Genomic DNA, 21973 nt, shown 5'->3' on the forward strand with positions numbered 1-21973 from the left:
CACCTTCCCACTAGCATCCCATTTTCTCCCTTATTTTATTCCATCATTTTCAAAACAGGTATTTCTACTTAGGGTATTTGTTAACCCTCATGACAACTGAGAACCTTACACTGCTCTGTACGCTTCAACACCTCTCAAAATGTGAAACTACTTAAGCAACATTATATTTATTTTACAGGCAGGGAGAACAGATAGAGAAAACACTGAGTGACATTTAAAAAGCATTTAGAAAGTTCAGAGGTCTTAGCTTTGAGCCTCTTAATTAATGGAACTTGGAGCCTAAGTCATTTAATTGGTTTTGACATGGTTGCTCTGTTACAGGGCAAAAGAAGTTGTGTGAGAAGTCAGAACATGATTAAGCAGAGGACTGAACCAGGATCTCTGAAACTAAAAAGTCTCAGAATAGAATGCTCATCACCAAGATGACTCAAGACATATTTTATTTAAAGAACAGGAGTCATGGACAGGAAAACTGTTTACAAGAAAATCCGGTGGAAAAAAACGGATTAATTGAAATTAACTCATCATCAAGTTTCATGTTTTTGATTAAGGTTCTGAAAAATTACACATTTATATCATATAGGAATATTAACACAGTAGTTTAATATTTCCACAATAATCAGGTGTATCAGCCAAGTCTGCTCTCACAGGCTAACTTGTATATTCAGTAGTTTCTTCACAGATTCCTTATACCGAGACATGTTATTTTCTGTTTCACCTTCATTTTTGAGTGCAACTACAGAGTTTCTGTAATCCTTAACTACTTCAGATGCAAGCAGCTCTTCCTTAGTTACATTACTGACATTCTCTGAGGCTTTTATTCGAATCAGTGTATCCAGGGCATTTTTCTGAGAGCGACTATTTTCCCAGATATACTCTTCCATGTCTTCTTCAGCCTTCTCACTCTCCCATGTCTCAGTTTTCTGAAAGAAAACATACAACCTTTTAAAAACTACTCAAAACTGAAACAAAGTTACAATATTTTGAAGAAATGTCTTTCTTACACCAATTAACTTTAAAAATTACTTTTGTCATGGAAGATATTTCCTGTCCTCTGAAGTCCAAGGCTTGTAACTCAAGCCTCAGAGTTCAAAAGGTACCTGTATGCCACACATTTTCTGTGAAAAAATGAGTTTCTTTCCTCCCGTTTATAGAGTTCTTTATGTATCTGGCAGATGTAACTAGACAAGTCAACTGGGAAGAAAAGTTTATACACTACACATAGCAAGTAACAAAAAAATCTTGTTAAGGCAGTTATTTTAAATAACCCGAAATGCTCAAGCTTTGGAAGTGGCCACCTAGCTATTATGTCCCAAGTGTATGATTTTTGGTATGTTTACACTGGCTAAAAGATGCCAAGTGAGACAGCTCATACCAAATAACCTATGATGAGAGACAGCAATCCCACCCCATTTAGGAAAAGTTTTAATTGTGAGTCATAAGGAAAAGTACCTCCAATTAATCCGCTTCCTATTGGTGCAAAACAAATTGCTCCTCCAAAGCATCTCTTATACACAAGCTTCTAATTTTCATTTAATTAGTGTTGCAAGATAAATCTGACAGTCACAGGACAGTTTGTAATTTTTAGGTTTGGTGGGTTTTTTTGTTTTTTCTACAGCTTATTTTACAGTATTCTGGTCCACTAGTCGACAAGGTTGCTGAAGTCAAACCAAAATACTTGATAACTTTTAATTAAGATGCAGTATTATTCCCCGCACCCCCACAAATCTATGGGCTTGAGTCTATCTATCTGAATTTAAAAACACTCTTAACAAACTCTGGAATCTCTTATCTTTTAAATCTCCAAGTCCAAATGTTTACTCAGAAACACTGATTAACACTGCTAAAAGGCTCATATGTCTGATAGTAAATCCTGAATGCAAAACAACGTAGAAATAAAAGAACTTCATTCAAATTCTAGAAGAAAAAAAAAACCTCCAAAAATGGTTATATTGCTAGAGTGGTAATGGAACCAGTGGGTATAGTAAAGTATTCCTTGTATCTGAAAAATACTGCAATTCAATACGGAGATTTACATGGTTTAAATTACTGGCACCACCTTGTTTCTTCACATCCCTTATCTACATAATGACTATCCAAGGCATTTTTTTGCCAAAGAATTTTAAAGCAAAAGCTTCTCTCACAGGGATAGAGTTTCTGAAGAGTAAGGGAATATGTGTATCACCCCTGGTCACTCCCTGGACAAAATTCACGTTTGAAGTTCGAACAAAAGATCACTGTGAGGCTTTTAAACACCTTTAAGTTACAGAGGAGACAGCAAGAGCTAATTACAGTTATTAGACTTATCTCTTCAGGAAAATCCTTCTCTGCACACATTAACTTACAGGATTTCAGAGATGCAGGCTGATAAACAGATTAAGATTTCCCTATCTCTTCTGAGCTATACAGAGCAAGAAGATTTTAAAGGAGGCCAAAGAAACTGTTAAGTATTTCTTTCTTGGAAGCTTTCCCAGCAGCATGGGGTGTCAAGATGCATTTTTAAATAAAATCTGACTTCAGGGGGGGAAGGAAGGCAGGAAGGGATTTGACAGTAGGGGGAGATTTCAAATTCCACTCAGCCCTGTTTCAAGAAGCCAGTATCTATTGCTTCAATGTTGGTGGCCAAGCCTCAGAATGAAAAGTTATCGTGCTGTACACAGGTGCAGACATACATCACAAACAGGAAACTGAACAGAAACCAGATTTTTGCAAATTGACTTTATCGACTGAAACTTAAGTACCTTTCCAAACAGATTTATTGCAAGGCAAAAAAAGGAATCTGGAATTATATTTTCATTTGAAAAAGCACCCTAGGTAGACAAGCACCCATGAATTGTGGTTAGTGGAAAGGTTACAAGTATTGTAGTCTCAGTTTACGGTGTCATGAAAGAAACTAATGAGACAATGAACGAAAATAAATGAGGTCTTCATCACTCAAAGTTTTGCTAGTTGATTACTTTATTCCCTGCAAATTTAAAGTGTTAGTAAACATTGCAGTAAAAGTCTTAAAAATGAGAATAAACCCATGAAAACCGGAACTGCAGCGTGACATTGTGTAATGTTTTTCTAGAATCTGCACTTAGTGGATGAGGTTAAAAATCAAGACTGTATCTTTCTTCAGTAAGTTAACTAAAAATGACTACTTCATTCTATCACACATAAGACAGAATCTCAGTAAGTAATAACGAGCCTGGCTGAAGATGCTCTCAGATGATAATTTCAATTATTTCTCTCAACAAAACTTCCAAAAGAACAGGGAAAAAAAAATCACCAGAAAACAACTGGTGAACTGTTGGTTTTTTTTTTTCATATAAAAACCAAGGACATAAACCTATTACTAAAGAAGAGGCAAAAAAGACTGATTGCTTTTTTATACCTGCTAAAATAAATATAGGTAATTATTTTTCATGCTATAAACAGAATAAGGATTTGTTTCTAAGCTAGTATTTTATGTGAAAGTTTAAGCCAGCATTTTGGGAGGTTTACAAACCTTTACAGTGCTTAATCAAAAGTGCTGACACAGTATAAATACTAAAATAATACTCTGTACAATGAAGTTGCTTTTTATGTAGAAGTAATTAACTCAAAGCTTCAGTATATATCGCATCCATAAGTACAGATACAAAGAAAATACTTCACCATATTTTTTTTCTATTGTTTCCCAGTTTAATTTTTATAATGTGATGTCACAGTCAGAATTAAAAGTTGTCAATTATCTAGGTTTTGGGGAAGACGTTTTAACTAAAATTTGTCAGTAGAACACAAACATTTTCAAGGCAACTAAAGACATGACTCATGATAGTCAGCTTTCTTGCAAATGGTTTGAATAGTTAAACATCTAATGCTGTTTAGTGAAGACTAAATATTTTACAGGAATTTTTTGAAAGAAAGGAAGCTTCTTTAATTTGCAAGTCCAATTTCAAACTCTGCATATCCTAGAATAGATATATGCATTTCTTAGCACCTCACTGAAATAAAAGATACTCTGTGTAGTATACAATAATCACAGATTTTCAGTCAATAATGGATACTACAATGGAAACTACACTATAATTTTCCAGATTCTTGGGTACTAGCAAGCCAAAGAGGAGTAGCCATAACAATTATGTATTTATCTATTTAAATATATTACACGTTCAATCTATTTAGTTAGCAGTTTAAAAAGAAATACAGATTTGTAAAGAGGCAAAATATATTTGCATCAGATGCAAAAAAATTTAATTGCTTGGTGATGCTGAACTCCCCATGATTTTTCATTTGGTTATGCTGAAAATCATAACTGGAATGGGACCAAGGAAAATTGCTGTACTTTTTTGTACTGTTGACTGGTTTAAAACAACTAAGTTATTGCCTTCTTGCTCTGTCTTTTTCAGATTCCCCCTCTTTGTAATGACTTTGAATATTTTCCCTGAATGGAAAATTAACTTCCTGCTCCCATTATTTTCCTTTCCTGCTTTCAACTCAAAAAATAACTTTACTTTTTGGTGATAAACTATTAATCTGAGTCAAGCCTGAAAAAATCAGTTTATGATCTTTTTAACCACTCGAGGGCAGCAAACTCTTATTCTTTAAAAACCTCTTGCTACCAAAAAAATACATTAACACCATAAAAATAGATATGATGTTACAGCATTCAAAAAATGCAATCATTTAAAGGGAAGAGAAATACAAACTGATTGAGCTGCTGTTTAACAATCTAATTAGCATATATTAGCCTTTCATTCGTTAATTTAATCCAAGCACAGTCCTGGGGAGTAATTTGAAAGGAATCATAGAAAAAGACCAAAGAAGGAAAGTTCAGTTCTTGCCAGTTGTTGCAAGTCAGTTATCTACTTAATACATTCTAAAAGCTAATAAAACACTATTTCTTAATAACCTGAAAACTATTAAAATTAAGGAAAATTTTGAAATTTAAAAAAATAAGAAAATAAATGAACCCTCTTTAAGATTTAAACTCTGAAGTTTTAAAGATAAATTAACTCCCACGCCTGACATCTATCTGCATGTGTCAAAACTCAGCTGCCACACACCTCAGTCTGAGATCTGGAGGCACGCACGCTTCTGGTTCTTAAGCATCTCTAAGTACAGACTACAACCAAACTGAGGTCTCCATTACATTTAGGCAGCTTCATTAGCCAACCTGTAATTCAAAGATACTAAATCAAGAACACATACGTAGCTCCTTAATTAACACTGCTGAGATTCATCTCAAGAAACAGCAACACTGTCTCACCAAACAACTATTATCAAACCACCAACATGCTGACAATCTTCTGAGCAGCTTCCTATAGTTCTGCTTACAGTGCATCTCATTTGAACCTGTGATACAGAGGATGAATAAAGAACTAGAGGGTGAACTCACATTTTTCAACCTCTCGTTTTAATTCCTCTATTAATACAAACAAGATTTTTTTTTCTGCCAGAAAATAACAAGCACTATAGATTCAGTCTGCCAAAACCAGGAGTAGCATCATCTACTACAGGAATGAAATAAAATCATTGCATTTCTTTCTTCAAAATAAAGGGGGGCTTACTTGTTTAAATACAGATCAAATACCAACTGGTAACACTGCACTGCATGCTGGCAAATTCTAACACAATCTTGCAATGTCCTGAGCACCCTAAACTTGCAAGAATTTGCTTGGTTGAGCTCAGAGATGGCATTACTATGTGAAGAAAAGAAGACAGGAAAGACAGTACAGTTTCAAATTCAATACTCCTGCTAAGCAACCAACTCATAGGGGTTACGTAGCCCAAAAAGCTACCCATAGTATCCCACTTCTCCTACAAGAAATCAAATGGCTTCAGCTACTCTCTCTATTCCAAAGTCATGAATGTACCTTTGTGCAATCCTGCCCCCTTTGTGAGCTGCTTGATCTTAGTTCTTTGTCCTGACCACTTACAGCAGTTGGATCAGTCTTTTCCTCTGTTCCTTCTTCCTACAGCATGGAAACTCTGCTCTTCCTCTCACACAACCAAACCAGAGCAGACAGATTTTTATTCCTTACACACCAATCAAGTAAAGTTGCTCCTTCAATTCCTTCTCTTATTTCCCCATGCATTCAAGAAAGGGAGCTCTTATGAACATGGATATAAAAAAATACCTAAACTTCTTTGAAAGCTTCTCTATACCAGGCTCAATCCAACTTATCTTCAAAGCCTTTCAAAATTTGGCTTGTCTATCAATATTCTTGCCTCATCCACCAATTGCTAGCAGGTTAGAGAAGACAAAAATGTTATTTTGGTGCATTAACATATCAATGTGCTTCCCTCAGCTGTGGTACTTCGCAGAAACCAGTTCACCAAAATTGATCTGGATAACCTTTTAATCATTTATTTAATTGCACAAGAGCTCTCTTCCCCACATTGCAATTCAAGAAGGAAATTCATTCTTGACTATATATTCAGAGCCTTGAGGTAGAACAAAACCTGTATCAGCTGTTGATAAACACCTCCCTCTTTACCTTCTATTTTGTCTGCACATACTTGTTGCATATTGCAACTCTAACTCCATTACACCAAGGATTCTTGCGAAGTAATTCAACCTGAGCCTTCTAATTGCACCAGCAATAGACTCAGTGAGCTGTGGATCCCCTGTTTTTTTATTGAAGCTGAGATGAAAAAGAATACAAAAGATTGTAATACAGAGGCTACTCTTGATACAGTGATAAATTGTTTTCTAAGGCTGCATACAAAGAGACAGATGAGGCAGAATTAAACTTTAAGTATAACATTTAACTGGAAAAGCATCTCTACACAATGGAGCCTCACTGCACAGAGTTCACTACATGCCAAAAAAAAAAAAAAAAAAAAAAAAGCACAAAGAACAGTCATTCTTTCTTAAAAAGTTTCAGGGATTTCTCAACTACGTTCATAATTGTATCAAAAGAATTGTGCATCACTGGCAATTAAAGTACAATTACATTTGATATTTCTTTTTCCACTTTTCCTTTTACACATTCACATGCTTGCTTGTTCAAAAAAACCCAGTTATCCAGTAATTAGCATAAATTAGAGTTATGCCATATTTAGAGAGTTAGGCAAAGCTTTCAGGACTGAGGGCAAAATTTACATGCATCTGGATTTCCCTTCACTTAGCAAGAATACAACACTACCCTCCTCTTTTTAATGAATTCCATCACCCATATGCACTAAAACACAGTGTGGCACTACTCTGCTGGGCAACTCATAAAATCTTCCAATTAATTCTGTAAACAGGACTGATATTACTGTCTAAATGGATGACCAGTCCTCATCCACTCTCCTCCAATATTTAAAGTTTGATTAAAATAAACCACAGATTGTCTGGTTATGGATTACAAAATGTATCCAAACTTTCTTTCAGTAAGTTATTAAAAGGTACTACCACTGATCATGGAAAAAAACAAACCAATACAAAACAAAACATGTCACACAAAATAAAAAAGCATGTCTCAGGAGGTCATTAATTTTTAATGGAAATCAAAGACAACTACAACTGATTGATGAACTCATCAAATATTAACATGGAAGTTGAAAGGTAATAAAAGGGCAAGAAACTTGTGCATATTGAATACACACTGACCACTCACAGAACAATATCATATAGCCCTGTCTTCCACCACTAAGTAATGCTAGAGCTAAGGACAGATGTGATGTTCTTCTGGAATTAATAAAGTGAGCATTGTCTAGTTTTCTTGTCATTGCTTAGTACTGGAAACTGATCTATCATTAATTTAAGACTTGTAATGAAATGTAATGCTGTCTGAGAGAAAAATATTCATGCATTCAAGGCACTTGAAATCCAAGGTAAATGTATCTTTTAAGATGCTAGCATAAGATGAATTTAATTTAATGCACTCTACAATTACAAAATATATGCTTCAGTGCAGCTTCCAGGGAAAGGGAAATATACCTCATTCTCCTTACTATGTTTTTTATGCAATCACTGCAAGATCAAAATCAAGATTAATGAAATTCATCAAAAGTCTATTATGGTGATTTAATTTAGATACTACAGAACTGAAAAAAGTTAAGTGTGAATCAGCACAGCTATGGAAATATGGTGATGATGAAGGCTTACACTGTCCACCTCAGAGTGCGACTAATAACATATTAGCTCTAAACAAAGTTATCCAAAATGTAACTGGCTTTTAGCTATGATTTCTTTTCAGACAAATTTTTTTTTCTGAAAAAAAATTGTTGTAATATTGTTGAAGACAACACTAACAACCAGCAGGATTAACCACAAAAATACAAGTCTGAAGATTTCACTGCAAAAAATATCTGTGGTCTAAACATATCTTATTGTACTGAGGACTACTTAAGAATTGAAATAAATTGTCAATAAATTGGAATAGTATCTTAAATACAAATACACTGGATATTTCACATGTATAACCATTTAACAAAATCAGCTATTGGGAAAAGTTACAAACATGCCATATCCTGAATAATTATAGAAAAGTTTACATTAGACTTGCTTTGGTAGAAATACTTACCTGAAGAGTTAAAATAATTCCATGTATTCTTCAGGACTCTGATGTAATGAACTCCTACAACTAATAGAAGGTGATGAGGCTGTTGCTTTTCCAGGGAGCTTAGAACAGCAGTTTAAGTCCTCACTCCTTCCAGCTTGAGGCAAGATTTGTGAGAGAGCAGAATGCTTCCCAGTTACAGCCATGGTTTACCAGAGTCCAAGAAGATAGGTTTTAAGCAAAAACTAAGAGTCTGGAACCAGGCAAAATATAAATACTGTGCTGTATGTTAGTTTTCGTAGCTTTAAAGCCAGTAACACACCTGTTTTCTCTTTTGAAATAGATTTGTTTTCACTTTTAAACTTGGTTACTATTAAAAATGCCTAGAGCACAGCATTTCTACAGATGCATTTAGTTAGTATTTGAATAATGTGAGGAGGCAGCACAGTATGTTGCCAAGCTCAGTGTCTATGAATCCTGAGAATAACGGTGTTTTCTGCTAGGCTTAGGGTCAGATTTATGCTCCTTGTTGAGAAAAACAAAGTATTGGGAAAGAAGCTCTTATGAAAGAGAAAAAACAGGGAACTGTTTAAAAAGAAGCAAACAGAAAAGCAAGTATGAAGTAAAAGAACAACATTAGTAACACTTATGAAGTAAAAGAAATGAATTTGAAGTTGACTGAGGAATTATGATTCAAATGTAAGCAACTTACCTTGTTTGAATCAAAAGACAGATGAAGTGGAATAAGAAAAGAATCTAAAATAATTTGCTTTAAACTGTGCACAGTCACTGAACTTTTTATAAGTTACAAGAGAGTGTATTAGCATAAGTTAATCACAACTGCTTACCCAAGATTCATGGTACAAAACTGTGAGGAGGTGTATGCCATAATCATAGTTCTGTCTTCTTAGTGGACACCTGAAAATTCATAAACAAAGGTAGTAGTTCTGAAACCAAGCCACTGTATTATCTTTTTGAACAAAAGGTTAAACTTACCATCCAAATTTCTAATTTGTAATGGAGGGGATTTTAGGGAAATGTGTGTTTGATTTTAGATGCATTTCTGAATCACACACAATCAAGAATAATGTTATGAAAGCCTGAGTATTAAGAACACAAATGAATGGGCATCTGCAAGTCAGTAGGAATATGTACATCATGCAAGAACTTGCAGATCTTCAAGAAACATTGAAAACTTATTTGTCCTTTGTGGCAATGATGAATCCAACACGTTAATCTGAACTCTCTTAAAACCTGATTTCCTCCTCCCTCCCCCCCCTCAGACATAAAGGGTAGAAGATGACTGGAGAAAACAGCCATGAAATACAGCTCAGAACTAGCCAACAATTTAAGGAGAGAAGTTTAAGCCAATGTAGCTTTAAGCCAAACAGGTTCACTAGTAAATTTTGTTGGGGAAATACAAAGTCCTGCAAAAACAGTGCATTTCTTGGCACTAGTCACCAAAATCTGCTCAGAATTTGATGACATCAATTGCTTCTCATGCTAATTACCCATTACTTCCTGTCTTTTTCTCACACTCATCTCTTCCTACAGGCTTCCTACAGGCTCCCTTATCACCCTTTTTGATGCACAAATTGCAACATCCAAGAAACTCTAGCAAGACTCATCTGAATTACTATGACTATTCTAGCAAATAAACTGTAAAAAGGACTTAAGCTTTTGACTCATTTCTTTCACAGTTAAAGAACCTAAGTTTAAAAGTAATCTAAAGAGCAGTCTGGAAAACCCTGTACTAAAGAAACGGATACTGCTTAGAGCTTGGTCTGTAGAGTTTATCAGAAATAGTGAAATATCAACAGGCACAGAGAGAGTTCCATTGGAAATGCAGTATGACACCACTCACAGATGCTCTAAACTAATGTTTTAGTCACAAAATAAGTTTTTTCAAGGGAAAGGAAAAATGTTGGTAGTATAAGTGACCCCAATAAACTACACAGATTTCAAAGTCTAGTAAAAAAGAAGACATGTACAATTGTATTCAATTTGTATTTATCTTATCTAAAAATAAAATGGTATTTACTACCGAAGGACATGAAATTTAAGAGGGGAAAATGAATTGTAAGAAAAAAACGCAAAAAGAAAAGACTAGCAAATCATCTTTTTTCTAGTAGTGAAGGCAGATGTGAATTAAAAGTGTTTTGTGAATATAGGAATGCATATGTATTCTCTAAAACACTTCAGAATTCAATACTGAAAACATGTTTCTCCCATATGGCATTCTGATCACAGCTGTAAATAAACAGAGTGATTTATCTGTATCTAATACATCAGAACATTAAGAAATGTCTAGTGTCTGATGTCCTCATTTTTCTTACATGGACTTTGTCAGATCACTACTAAAACAAGCAGAATCCACTGGGGAAACAGAACTACTTTAAAATAAAATAAAAGACTTCAACAACTAGCAGTATTTAACAAATACTAGGTTTGACCTGGTGTGATAATTTCAACATTTAGTAATAGGAGCACTAGTATGTTTACCTTAAGTCACATTTTAGCATTAAAAATATAATAATTTATTAGAACAGTAATTGATATCAGCCCTGTCTATACTGTGACAATTTCTACAGGCATTTTTTTTCCTTCTTGTAACTGTACCTGTCCGTTGTAATTGTGAGCATATCTGTATCCTTACAGTACCGCTCTCCTACAAGTTTAATGAGCTTCTTCTTTGCATGGTCATCCAAATTCAGGTTGGAAAGTTTAACCTTCAAGTACAAGAGAGAACACCTTTAATTACTTGGGATAAAGTGAATCTCTGCACCCCAAAAATATTTTGAGAGATGGAACAATGATTATCAAGAATTAAAAGGGTATCTATTAAGTATGCATTTACTTTGATATATGCATTTAATTTAATATATGATTATACCAGATGTCAAAAGTCTTAACACAGGTTGAGTAGCATCTGAATATTCAAACAGTAAACTTCTTTTCATCCAAATACCAGAAGGTATGGGCTAAAGGACAGTATTTCTATTCCAACTTTTTATAGAAGAAAAAAAGCCGTCAGTGTAGTTTGCAGCTGTGTCTCATAGTCACATGAATTTCATATGGAAAAATAAACCTTCTAGACTTTTTTTTTTTAAAATACAGATCAGAATTCTGAAATTCATTACTGGGAGATAAATAGAAACAAGCAAAATGCACACAAAAAACCAACATAATGAACATAACTGATCACAGCAGTGTGAATGGCTTGTGTTCTGCTACAGTATCAGAAAGCCTTCAAACATAAGATATGCAACAAACTAGTGGACCAGACTGACCCAACTCTGATGTACATCCTTGATTTCCTGCCTTGATGTCACCTACTGCATTGCTCTGGATTGTCTGTAACACAGTAAAAGCTCTCCCATTGATACAAACTTAACCACGCACTGTCTGACCCAGTGACATCTGCTTTCACCTTTAAGTCCCTTTCTCCTTTGGCTAGGCAGATTTTATTGTCAGGGGATTAATTAGAAAGATTTTTTTAATGAAGTCTGGATCAGAACACCACTAACTGAAAAAGCATATGGATAGTTGTTCCACTTTTGTCTCCCACTCCAGCCCCTCCTTTTTAAAAATGTCCATGTATAATACAGGAACGCATAATGCCTAACAAGTAGCAAGGCCAGTTAACATTAATGGAGAGATTTAGAAGGATAAAACAGACATGCTTATTTGTGCTTAGTTTTAAGTTATCCTTTCCACTAAAGCACAGCCAACCCCCACTTCAACACCCTGTGTCTCAATGGCCATGTTTAACACAAGACATTTATACCTCGTAATGTTTTGTGCGATTTTGAAAGAAATAAATTCACATACACTCACAACCTGCTGCTTTTCATGGAAGGAGACTGCTGCTTGAGCAGCTGAGCTCTTCCCTCTACCTGTGAGACCAAGCCCAGCACTGACCTGCAAACACCAGTCAGTACGACTCCCTCAGAGACAAGGGAACATGGGAGCAGAGAGGGTCCAACACGTGCCTCTTCCTGCACACACTCAAAACGCAGTATGAGTCAGGGGTTTCTATTCCCTCAGACACACTGCGTTTCATTTCATTTATAATGCATACAGATTTGTGAAAACTTGGTCTTGACTACAAATCTTAACTAGGAGACAAAACTCCAGTATGCAGTGACTGCAAGGAGATGGTGAAGTTACTCCCAATTGCTGTGTGAAACACATAAAGGCACTGACAGACCAAACTAATTTTCAGCCCAAAAGGTTTGATAATACAAAGAGAAACTGGAGACTCCTACAGCCAAAATGAATACACTACTGTTCCAAGTCACCGTGATTAAATGCTGTATAGGTGTTATAAACATGGTATCAGCAGTATTTTAAATTCTACACTGCACAAACTAAGAACACAACTATCACTGACCCCACTGCTGCTGCTCTTAAAGTAGGCTCAAATCTCATCTCAAAAGGTATGCTCAAAAAGCCACAGAATTCTCCTCATTTACTACCCTGAAGACAAGATGTCCAATGTCCAGCCCTTAAGCTTTTCAAGGTCTAACTAAATGAAGTTCCAAGTAACCTGGTCTCATCTCATACTTAGCTTACTTTGAGCAGAGGTTTGACTGGAAAACTCCAGAGCTACTTTCCAACCTCAAGTATCCCATGACTGTACGATCAGAAGAGTTCTGCTCCTGCTGCACACACACTGATGCTTGGAGGCCTGTGAGCTCAATACTTATTAATAATGCTGTGTTCATATGACCTAGCTTGCAGTATTTTTGCACTTCTAGGGTCTACAAATAAATGAGAGAGTCTAAGCAAGACAATGAATACAAAGGCACTTACAGCCATTTCTGTAAGTAGATTCTTGAAGGTACACTGCTATTTTTTTTTTAATATCAGAGCTTAATCTTAATTTATAAATACATATCCATAACTCCCCAACCTCAGTTCTTACATGCTGCAATATACTTAAGGAAATCCTCTCCTTTTCATTCAGACATTTAATAAACCATTCCCCACATTTCCTTAGAACATACCACACTTGCACGTGGTTTTACAATGAAGCCAAACATTTGGGGTTTTGAAACAAAGGTTGCATGTCATAAATATTACTTACTCTTAAGGTCACCACTCTTGCTTTGGGATTACGAATAGATGTTCCTGAAGAAATGTAATCTATTGTTTCAATTTCAATAGGAAAGTGTTGTTCACATTTCTCATCACTGTCCAAAGCACTTGGCCATTCAGTGCAGAAATCTGTGTAACAAGAGAAAAAACGCTCCAAATAGTAGGAAAACACTCCAAACAGTATCAGTTAAGTTAGGGTGTTTTTTTCCCAAATTTATTGCAATAGATCTTTTTAAAAGCACTATTTACAGAAACCACATTCATTTAGGTAACAGCAGAATCTTTGCTAGACGTGCTCCACTATTTCAGTATCTTTCTTTGTACTGGGTTCCCCAAAAGAGGATACAGTATTCCAGATGCAGTCTTACAATTGCCAAACAGACAAATACAGTGGTTTGAGTTGTAAGAGGCCTTCAGAGATCCTCTAGTTCTAACCTCACTGCAATGGGCTGGGACATCTTTCACTAGATCAGGCTGCTAAAAGCCCCATTCAACCTGACCTTAAATGCTCCAAATCATGGGGCATCCACAACTTCTCTGGGCAACCTGTTCTAGTGTCTCACCACTCTGATACATCCAGTCTCTTCCATTTTAAAACCATTGCCTCTTTTCTTGTCACTACAGGCTTGGGCAGAAAGTATCTCCTGATCTTTTTTATAAACCCCCTTTATTGACTGGAAGACGACAAGGTCCCCCCGCAGACTTCTCTTCAGGGTGAAGAATCCTGACTTTCTCAGCCTTTCTTCATAAGAGAGGTGTTCCAGCCCTGTAGTCATTTGTACAGCCCTCCTCTGACAGATACACGTCTTTCTTGTACTGGGTATCCCAGAACCAGATACAATACTCAGTAGAGGTAATTAATTTCCTGAATGTGGTGGCTACACTCTGGTTAATACCACCCAGGATGCAGTTATCTTTTCTTGCCACAAGGGCACACTGCTCACTCACATTCAAATTTCAAATGCCCATCACGCCCCACGTGGCCTTTCCTGCAAAGCTTCTTTCAAGCTGCTTGACCCCCCACACCTACCTGTGCTACTGAACATGTTACTCTATTCCAGATGGAAGGCAGTTTCCTTTGTTTAACTTCATGAGGGTCCTTGCAACCGATTATTTCCTGCCTGAATGACTCCTCTGAATGACAGCCCTACTCTCCAGCATATCACTAGTTCACCTTTATTAGTTACTATGTGAAGACATGCAAAGGTTGTGCTCTCTACCATCATCCAGGCTCATAGAATCATAAAACAGACAGTGTTGGAAGAGACCTTAAAGATCAACTAGTTCCAACACCCCTTCATGGGCAGGGACACTCCCCACTAGACCAGGTTGGCCAGTCTGGTCTTGAACACTTCCAGGAAGGGGGCAGCCACAACTTCCTCGGGCAACCTGTTGCAGTGTCTCACCACCTTCAAATTAAAGAATTTCTTCCTGATGTCTAACCTAAATCTCCTCTCTTCAAGTTTTAAACCATTTCCTCTTGCAGTTCTCCCACTACACAACTGTGTAAAAAGCCCTACCTCAGCTTTCTTGTAGGCTCCCTTGAGACATTGGAAGATTGCTATAAGGTCATGTTGAAGTCTCCTCTTCTCCAGACCGAACAACCCCAACTTCTTTAGCCTGTCTTCATACGGGAGCTTCTCCAGCCTTCTGATCATTTTTGTGGCCCTCGTCTGGACACGTTCCAGGAGCTTCAGAACTGGACACAGTACTCCAGGTGGGGTCTCACAAGAGCAGAGTAGAAGGGGAGAATCACCTCCCTTGACCTGCTTCCTTTAATGTAGCCCAGGACCTGGTTGGCTTTTGGGGCTGCGAGAACACATTGATGGTTCATGTTAAGCTTCTGGGCCACCACCACACCCAAGTCATTTTCCTCTGGGCTGTCTGCAATCCTTTCTTTTCCCAACCTTTATTCATGCATGGGATTGCCATGACCATGCACTTGGCCTTTCTGAACTTCACACAGTTTGCATGAGTCCACTTCTCAAGCCTGTCAAGGTCCCTCTGGGTGACATCCCTTCAGTGTGACTCCAGTGCGTTGGCTTCACCACACACTTTGGTGTCATCAGCAGATTTGCTGAGGGTGCATTTGAGTCCACTGTCCATGTTGCCAAAAAAGATGTCAAACAGCACTGGTCTGAGTAGTGACCCTTGAAGAATACCACTGCTTTGCACAGGTCCAGGCAGATGGCGTCTGTTGCTTTGCTTTTGTCCAAAGGCTCTGACCCCATTGTAAAAGGCCACCCAATTAGGCAGGACTTGACCTTAGTGAAGCCACGTTGGCTGTCACCAATCACCCCTTTGTTATCTGTTTGCCTCAGCAGAGCCTTCAGAAGGATCTGCTCCATGCTCTTGTAGGGTTGTTAAAAAGCACATTTTCCTGAGCTTGAAAAAGGCTCCAGGAAGGTCTACTTCAGAACCTTTCAAGCAATGTGGTGAGGCTGACTGACCTACAGTTCCCTGCATCTTCTTTTTTGCCATTCTTGAAGATGATCAGGTGAAAATCTCCTGTTTTCCCTGGGTAGTTTCTAACTCCTCACACTCTCTGTGTACTTCTTTTTTGCATCTCAGGTTACTCAAGAGTTCCCTACACACCCACGCTGTCCTTCTACAGCACTTTCTCAACTTTCTGCACACAGGAACAGACCACTCTTTCTCTTTTAAGGAGGTTGAACATAAGCATCCACCAGCTCCAGTGGGCCAATTTGCTCCCCAAGAAAGTCTACCATGAGATCTGCCAAGATATCCTGAATAAACCAAAATCACTCTCTTGAAATCCAGATTAACTGACTGTAATTCTGCCCTGACCCCTCATGCCTCACCTTTTTTTTTGGGTTAATCTTTTCATTAGGTTCTCTTTACTGGCTTGCTGGATGGCAAAGGTACTCTTGGCCTTCATTAGATCCTGTATCTCCCAAAAAAACCTGGGTTCACAAGGGGTTTCATTTATCAATAGCATTTATTTAATGCATGTTGGAATGGTTATTGATTAAACCCCGGCTCAATCACAGATAATCTGAGAACTGAGTCACATCCATCACTCATCTCCCTTAAGACAATGAACTATAACTTGTCCAGTACAAGCAAGACTTAACAAAAAGGTAAAATTTAAGCCTGGTGTGCTCAAAACCTCCCCAGACACATCTGCCCACCACTTGTATGACTCAACACAGCAGCAAAAAAGCATACAATACTAGCCAAAGTCTGACAAATAAGCAGCTTTAGAGGTGGACCCTGTCTTGTCCTACTTCATCACATATTCCATTGCCTTAAAACTCCAAAAGAGATGTAGTTCAAAAACAGAAAAAAAACAATATTACCCAAAAAAAAGAATAAAAAAAAACCCACAAAACCTCACCTTTAAGAGCTGCACAGTGTTTCTTAATTGCAGGAGGAGTTAGATGCAAAAAATTGGGAATCTGAAACAGAGTTATCAAAATAATAGCTTTTTATCTGTTCATAAGTAAAGGGATATTACTGAATTCTGAGTGCACTTTTAACATTTATTAAGGTAGTACAATACACTTGATAAAATACTCAGGTAAGAAGACCCTCCCAGGTCTGATTTTACAAAAGACCCAAGTTCCACTACAAAAGGCAGAGGCATGATAAAACCAAAAAAAGCCTCCTGATTTGCTGCATTTGTTATTTACACTTGTATTTGTCACCACTTAAATAAGAAATTAAATAGAATATTATCCTATTCAATAACAGGAAGCAGTACCAACACAAGTATTGTGGTCAAAGCAGTGAAGTCTTAATGAGCAATGATTTTAGAAGTTACCACACACCAATGGAATGCATTTTACCTTCATAAGTTCTAAGTTTCCTTCTTTTGCTGGGGGTACTCCTCTCTTCACTGGGTAACCCATTCGAACTGGGAGAGGCACTGAGCCAGGTTTAAACGTAGCTGCTGTTGGATAAACACTGCTCCAGTCCTGATCAACAGCCATCCTCTCAGTTCTGGGAGGTATGTGCTAATAAAAGAAAATTACAGAAGTTTAATTGGAGATGTGCTATTTTGTGAGACAAATCAAGAGTACAACAAATTATTACACAACTAATTATTCCCAGAGCTAGAAATTTCAAAGACATTTTTACACTGAAACAGTGCTGACTTGTAAAGAAATTTTTAAAAGACAGCCTCTCAAAGCTTGGGCAGAAAGCCCTTCCCAATCTGCAATTGCATTTTACTTCAGAAATGTTGAGAAAGAACAACTTGTGTTGTGATAAATTAGTAAGGGAAGGAAGGGGAATCAAACAAGTATTTAATTACAAACTGTATTTCCTGAAGTGCCAAAGCATTTTGTGGGAGGCAAGAGAATAAGTTTAAAAATTCTGCATTTCTGAAAGTCTGAGCATGTTCATAGTAAAAGAAATAAGATATCCAAACCTTTCAATTTGTTTGCTATATAAATTCCAGGAATGATGTACTACTATATTGCAGAAATAGCTTATATCACCCAATAACTGACCTTGGTTTCAGTCAAAGTCTCTAAAAAAAACCCAAAACAAAACAAATCACTGTTTCTTTCCTCAAAATCTTAATTTTCAATTTAGAAGGGTAAATTATTAGGTTCAGTCAGCTGGTTTGCATGCTTTGATGTATCACTAAATCTGCGCTTGGAAGTTAAACAAAAATTCAATGTATGTCAGGTCCACTTCCACTATTTGCACACAAAATACTACTCTTGACATTTATGTGTGGAATAAAAGGTGACTAAATGCTCAGGTATCACTTTGAATTCTACTCCGCAAGAACAATTTCACTTTTGCACAACACTTGATTTTTTAATTACATCAGAAAACAACCACTACAAATCCTCTAAAGCCATTCTGAAAACATCAAAATGTCTGGTTTTATTTTATGTGCAATTTTAATTTGCTTCTAAGACCTGCAGGACAAAGTGGCAGTACAAGTTAACTTTGTTAACTTTTTGTTGCTATTAATGCTTCTGCCTTTTTTAGAATACAGACTGAAAACAGCTGGAGGAGTAAAGAAGTCAGGTGCTGGCTCTGGAATTCACCCACAGTGGAACATTTCTTCAGGTTTTGACCAGTAGAAGGGGCTCCTGTACAAACTGCTAAGACAGATAGTTCAGAATATTTTTTGCAACAACTTTGAATTAGCTGCATATAGTTTTAATACTTACTGCTCGTACAGACTGTGGTGTTCTGCCTCTTCTTCTAGCTGAACCTGAAAGTAAAAGAAGCCCTATTTCAATACAAACTATTTTTTTGAGGAAAAAAATGCAACACAATCCTGTATCCTTTTTTTCTTTTACAAAAACAACATATGCCAGTACTCCCTAGTCTTTAAGTGGAATAACAGGAATGACTGACTTACTGAGCAGTCCCAGAGTAGATAAAAATAAGTGAGAGATTTGGCTCAGCTTTTAAGCCAACTGACTTCAGTTGGAGCTGTGGTAAGGGATTTATAGGGATGCATGAAGATACCAAGTACCACAAGATTTTCAATCTAAACACAGATGTTTACTTTTTTGTCTTCATTTCCTCTTCCTCCTCAAACTGTGCTTCAAGCATTTTCAATCCCTCCCCTCCAAGAACCACCACCAAAACAATTTGGCTTCTTTAATAGTCAGACAGCAAATCTGATTACATTTATTTTCCAGTGTCCTGTTTGAGCTCATGTTTTTATCATTTTTTGTTTTGTTTGTTTGTTTGTTTTTTTAATTGTTGCCAAATTCTGATACAGTACATATTTAGCAAAAACACTGAATGGGAGCGGACATTTGGTTTCTATTTTCTTAATTCATTTGTCTTATAACCAGAAGCCACATAAGGCTTAGAATTTCACAGTTTTCTTGTTTTTCCTATCCAAGTATTTTACCAATTCAGCTCTGTTCTCTGCCTTCTTGTTAAGCAAAAAATTAAACCCTTTGGAAATTAAGCCCTTTAAAGCATCCTTGCTTGATACTGAATCTACAGATGACAAATGCTCACTTAGCCTTCAAGAAAATATTGGTAAAACCCTAACGAAGAGTTTCCACTGGCACTCAGAACACCCTGAACAGCTCAACTGGAGGCCTGCCATGGCACCAAAAATTCTCATTTCCATTACCAAAATTCAGGCCATGCACTGCAAGTCCACTGTACCACTGTCAACCCGAGCTGAAAACATGTCTAACACACATCAGGTTGCTCACTTCTTCCTTCAGGCTGCCAAAATCTGTAACCTGTACTATAAAGACGTTTCAGGGTTTAAATAAAAGCTCTCCAGCAAATATTTGGAATCATGGAATCAGCCGGGTTGGAAAGGGCCTCTGAGATCATCAAGTCCCACCCTTAATCCACTACCACTGTGGTTACCAGAGTGATTGCCACATCCAGGCTCTTTTTAAAAACCTCCAGGGATGCAGAATCCACCCCCTCCCTGGGCAGCCCATTCCACTGTTTGATCACCCTCTCTGTAAAGAACTTCTTCCTAATGTCCAACCTAAACCTCCCCTGGCAGAACTTAAGACCGTGCCCTCCTGTCTTGCTGATGGCTGCTTGGGAGAAGAGACCAACCCCCACCTGGCTCCAACCTCCTTTCAGGGAGTTGTAAAGAGTGAAGAGGTCTCCCCTGAGCCTCCTCTACTCCAATTTAGAAACAAAACATTTATTTCAGAGCCGCCAGCCGCCGGAATGCGAGGAGGGCCACAGGCCTGAGCTCCCCGCCCCTTCCCAGTCCCCACCAGCCCGGAGCCCCGAGCCCCCAGAGGGCTGCACCCTACCCCGCCACCGCGGCACAGCTTTCTCTCACCTTCCGTCTGCTGTCCTTCCCTGCTGTTCACTGCAGGCACGGAAGAATACGCTGCAGACCCGAAGAACGGTGCCAGCACCACCCTCCTACAGTACCGGGTCAACCCGGCCCGGCAGCCCGCTCGGGCCTGAGCCACCCCGCTCACCGCCGCCATCTTCCCGACGGGCCCCGCACCACCCGGCAGGACGGAAGCCGGCTGGGGCCAAGCCGGTGGGAAAGGCGAATCGTAGCGGTTCCTTGCCCCACAAGCGGGCGGCGGCGGGAAGCGCGGAGCCGCCTGAGGCTCCCGGGAGGGGACAGAACCCCGGGAGTGACCTTACTGCTCTTGAGAGGGGCCCGGGGGCGAGGGAGGGGTCGGATAGGGTAGGGTGGTGCTCTGAAGCTACGTTGTCCCTGCCTTGTGTTTGGGACGTTTTAGGGGCTGCAGGGTTTGGGTCGGCGCTCCCCCCGCTGCAATCAGTGCATTCCTCTCACAAGTCAAAATACAACTTTTAGCTCCCCAAATGCTCTTTGTGTCCCCAAACCAGTGACAGGCGGGCTCAGCCAACCCTCTTAATCGAAGTTCCGTGGGTTTCTTCAGCAAAATGCAAGGGGATCCAGCCCCGTCAGGTAGAAACTAAATTACCGCGCTGTCGAACGGTCTTGATAGCGCTACGTTCCTTTAAATTTCAGCTTTTTTTTTTTTTTTTCAGCTTATCAACCTCTTAGCTGTAGGTGTTAGGTTTGGCGTGGAGTTTTTTTGTTTGTTTTTTTTGTTTTGTGGTTTGTTTTTTTTATTATTTTTTGCGGGGTTGGTTTGTTTGATTTTAGGTTTTGGTTTTGTTCTTTTTTTTGACACAATATATTTGGATCCTTGGCCACACCCAGGAGTTCCTGGCTTAAATCTATTTGCTTCAAATCGCAACACACCTGTAATGGATTTATCCTTTCATTATTAATATAGCATCTCACAATGACTTCATCCATTTTTACCCCAATTGTTGGTCAGAATGTGTTCTTATGAATGACGGATGGTGCTTACTTACTACTTCTAATGACAACATAAAACTTTCAATTACAGATTTACACAAGAATTCTGTTAGTTTAATACACTTTGAATTATGGAATATCCATCCCATGGTTAGCAGCAGGTGGAAAAAAAGAAAAAAACCCAAGATGTGTCAAAATTCTCAATAGCAGTGTCTGATAATTCCTCCAAACTAAGACTATTTTATTGAATTAATTAAGTGAATTCTAAAGCAATAATGTCCAGACAAAGAGAGACAGGCTTCCAAGTGAGGATTTGGGCTGCATGCCTGTAGAGGTTGAATTTATCCCAAAACAAGAAACAATTGAATGTTGCTAGTAGTAAGATACCTGGACACACCTCTCTGGAGGCAGAGAATATGTATTCTTCATGCTTTATACAGGGGGTACATAAAATTGCATTGAATATCATATAACATGTTTAGAAATACCCCTTATCAATATTAACTGCTTTTCCATTAAAAAAAAAAGGGTTATTTGATTTTAATTTTCAGGCACCCCCTGTTGTCTTGATGATGATGCATCATTGTCAAGGCTGAGAGAAACACCCTTTATCAGAGCTATGCTTCTGTCTGTATCCTCATGACAGACACCTTGAAAATCAACTTCTGCACATGGAGACAAA

The 21973-nt window shown here is 38.0% G+C and overlaps 1 protein-coding gene across 1 annotated transcript; it reads right to left on the reverse strand.

The window, feature by feature from the left end:
- Positions 1-419: 419 nt before the first annotated feature.
- MRPS35 (mitochondrial ribosomal protein S35) lies at positions 420-20501 on the reverse strand. Its single transcript, XM_030448378.1, has 8 exons — positions 20323-20501; positions 18710-18753; positions 17366-17533; positions 16915-16975; positions 13546-13685; positions 11076-11185; positions 9305-9374; positions 420-923 (listed from the first exon to the last, which is right to left on the reverse strand). Exons 1-8 carry the CDS (start codon positions 20474-20476, stop codon positions 645-647), a joined length of 1026 nt encoding a protein of 341 aa, XP_030304238.1. The 5' UTR covers positions 20477-20501; the 3' UTR covers positions 420-644.
- Positions 20502-21973: the final 1472 nt, after the last annotated feature.

The sequence above is a fragment of the Calypte anna genome, chromosome 1 (assembly GCF_003957555.1).
Source record: "Calypte anna isolate BGI_N300 chromosome 1, bCalAnn1_v1.p, whole genome shotgun sequence".
Lineage (NCBI taxonomy): Eukaryota > Metazoa > Chordata > Aves > Apodiformes > Trochilidae > Calypte > Calypte anna.

Coding starts and splice junctions, on each gene's coding strand:
- MRPS35 (XM_030448378.1), bottom strand. CDS start 20,476: ATGGCGGCGGTGAGCGGGGTGGCTCAGGCCCGAGCGGGCTGCCGGGCC. Junction 17,534..18,709: donor CACCACAGTCTGTACGAGCA/GTAAGTATTAAA, acceptor TTCTTTTATTAG/CACATACCTCCCAGAACTGA. Junction 13,686..16,914: donor ACACTGTGCAGCTCTTAAAG/GTGAGGTTTTGT, acceptor CTTGTTACACAG/ATTTCTGCACTGAATGGCCA.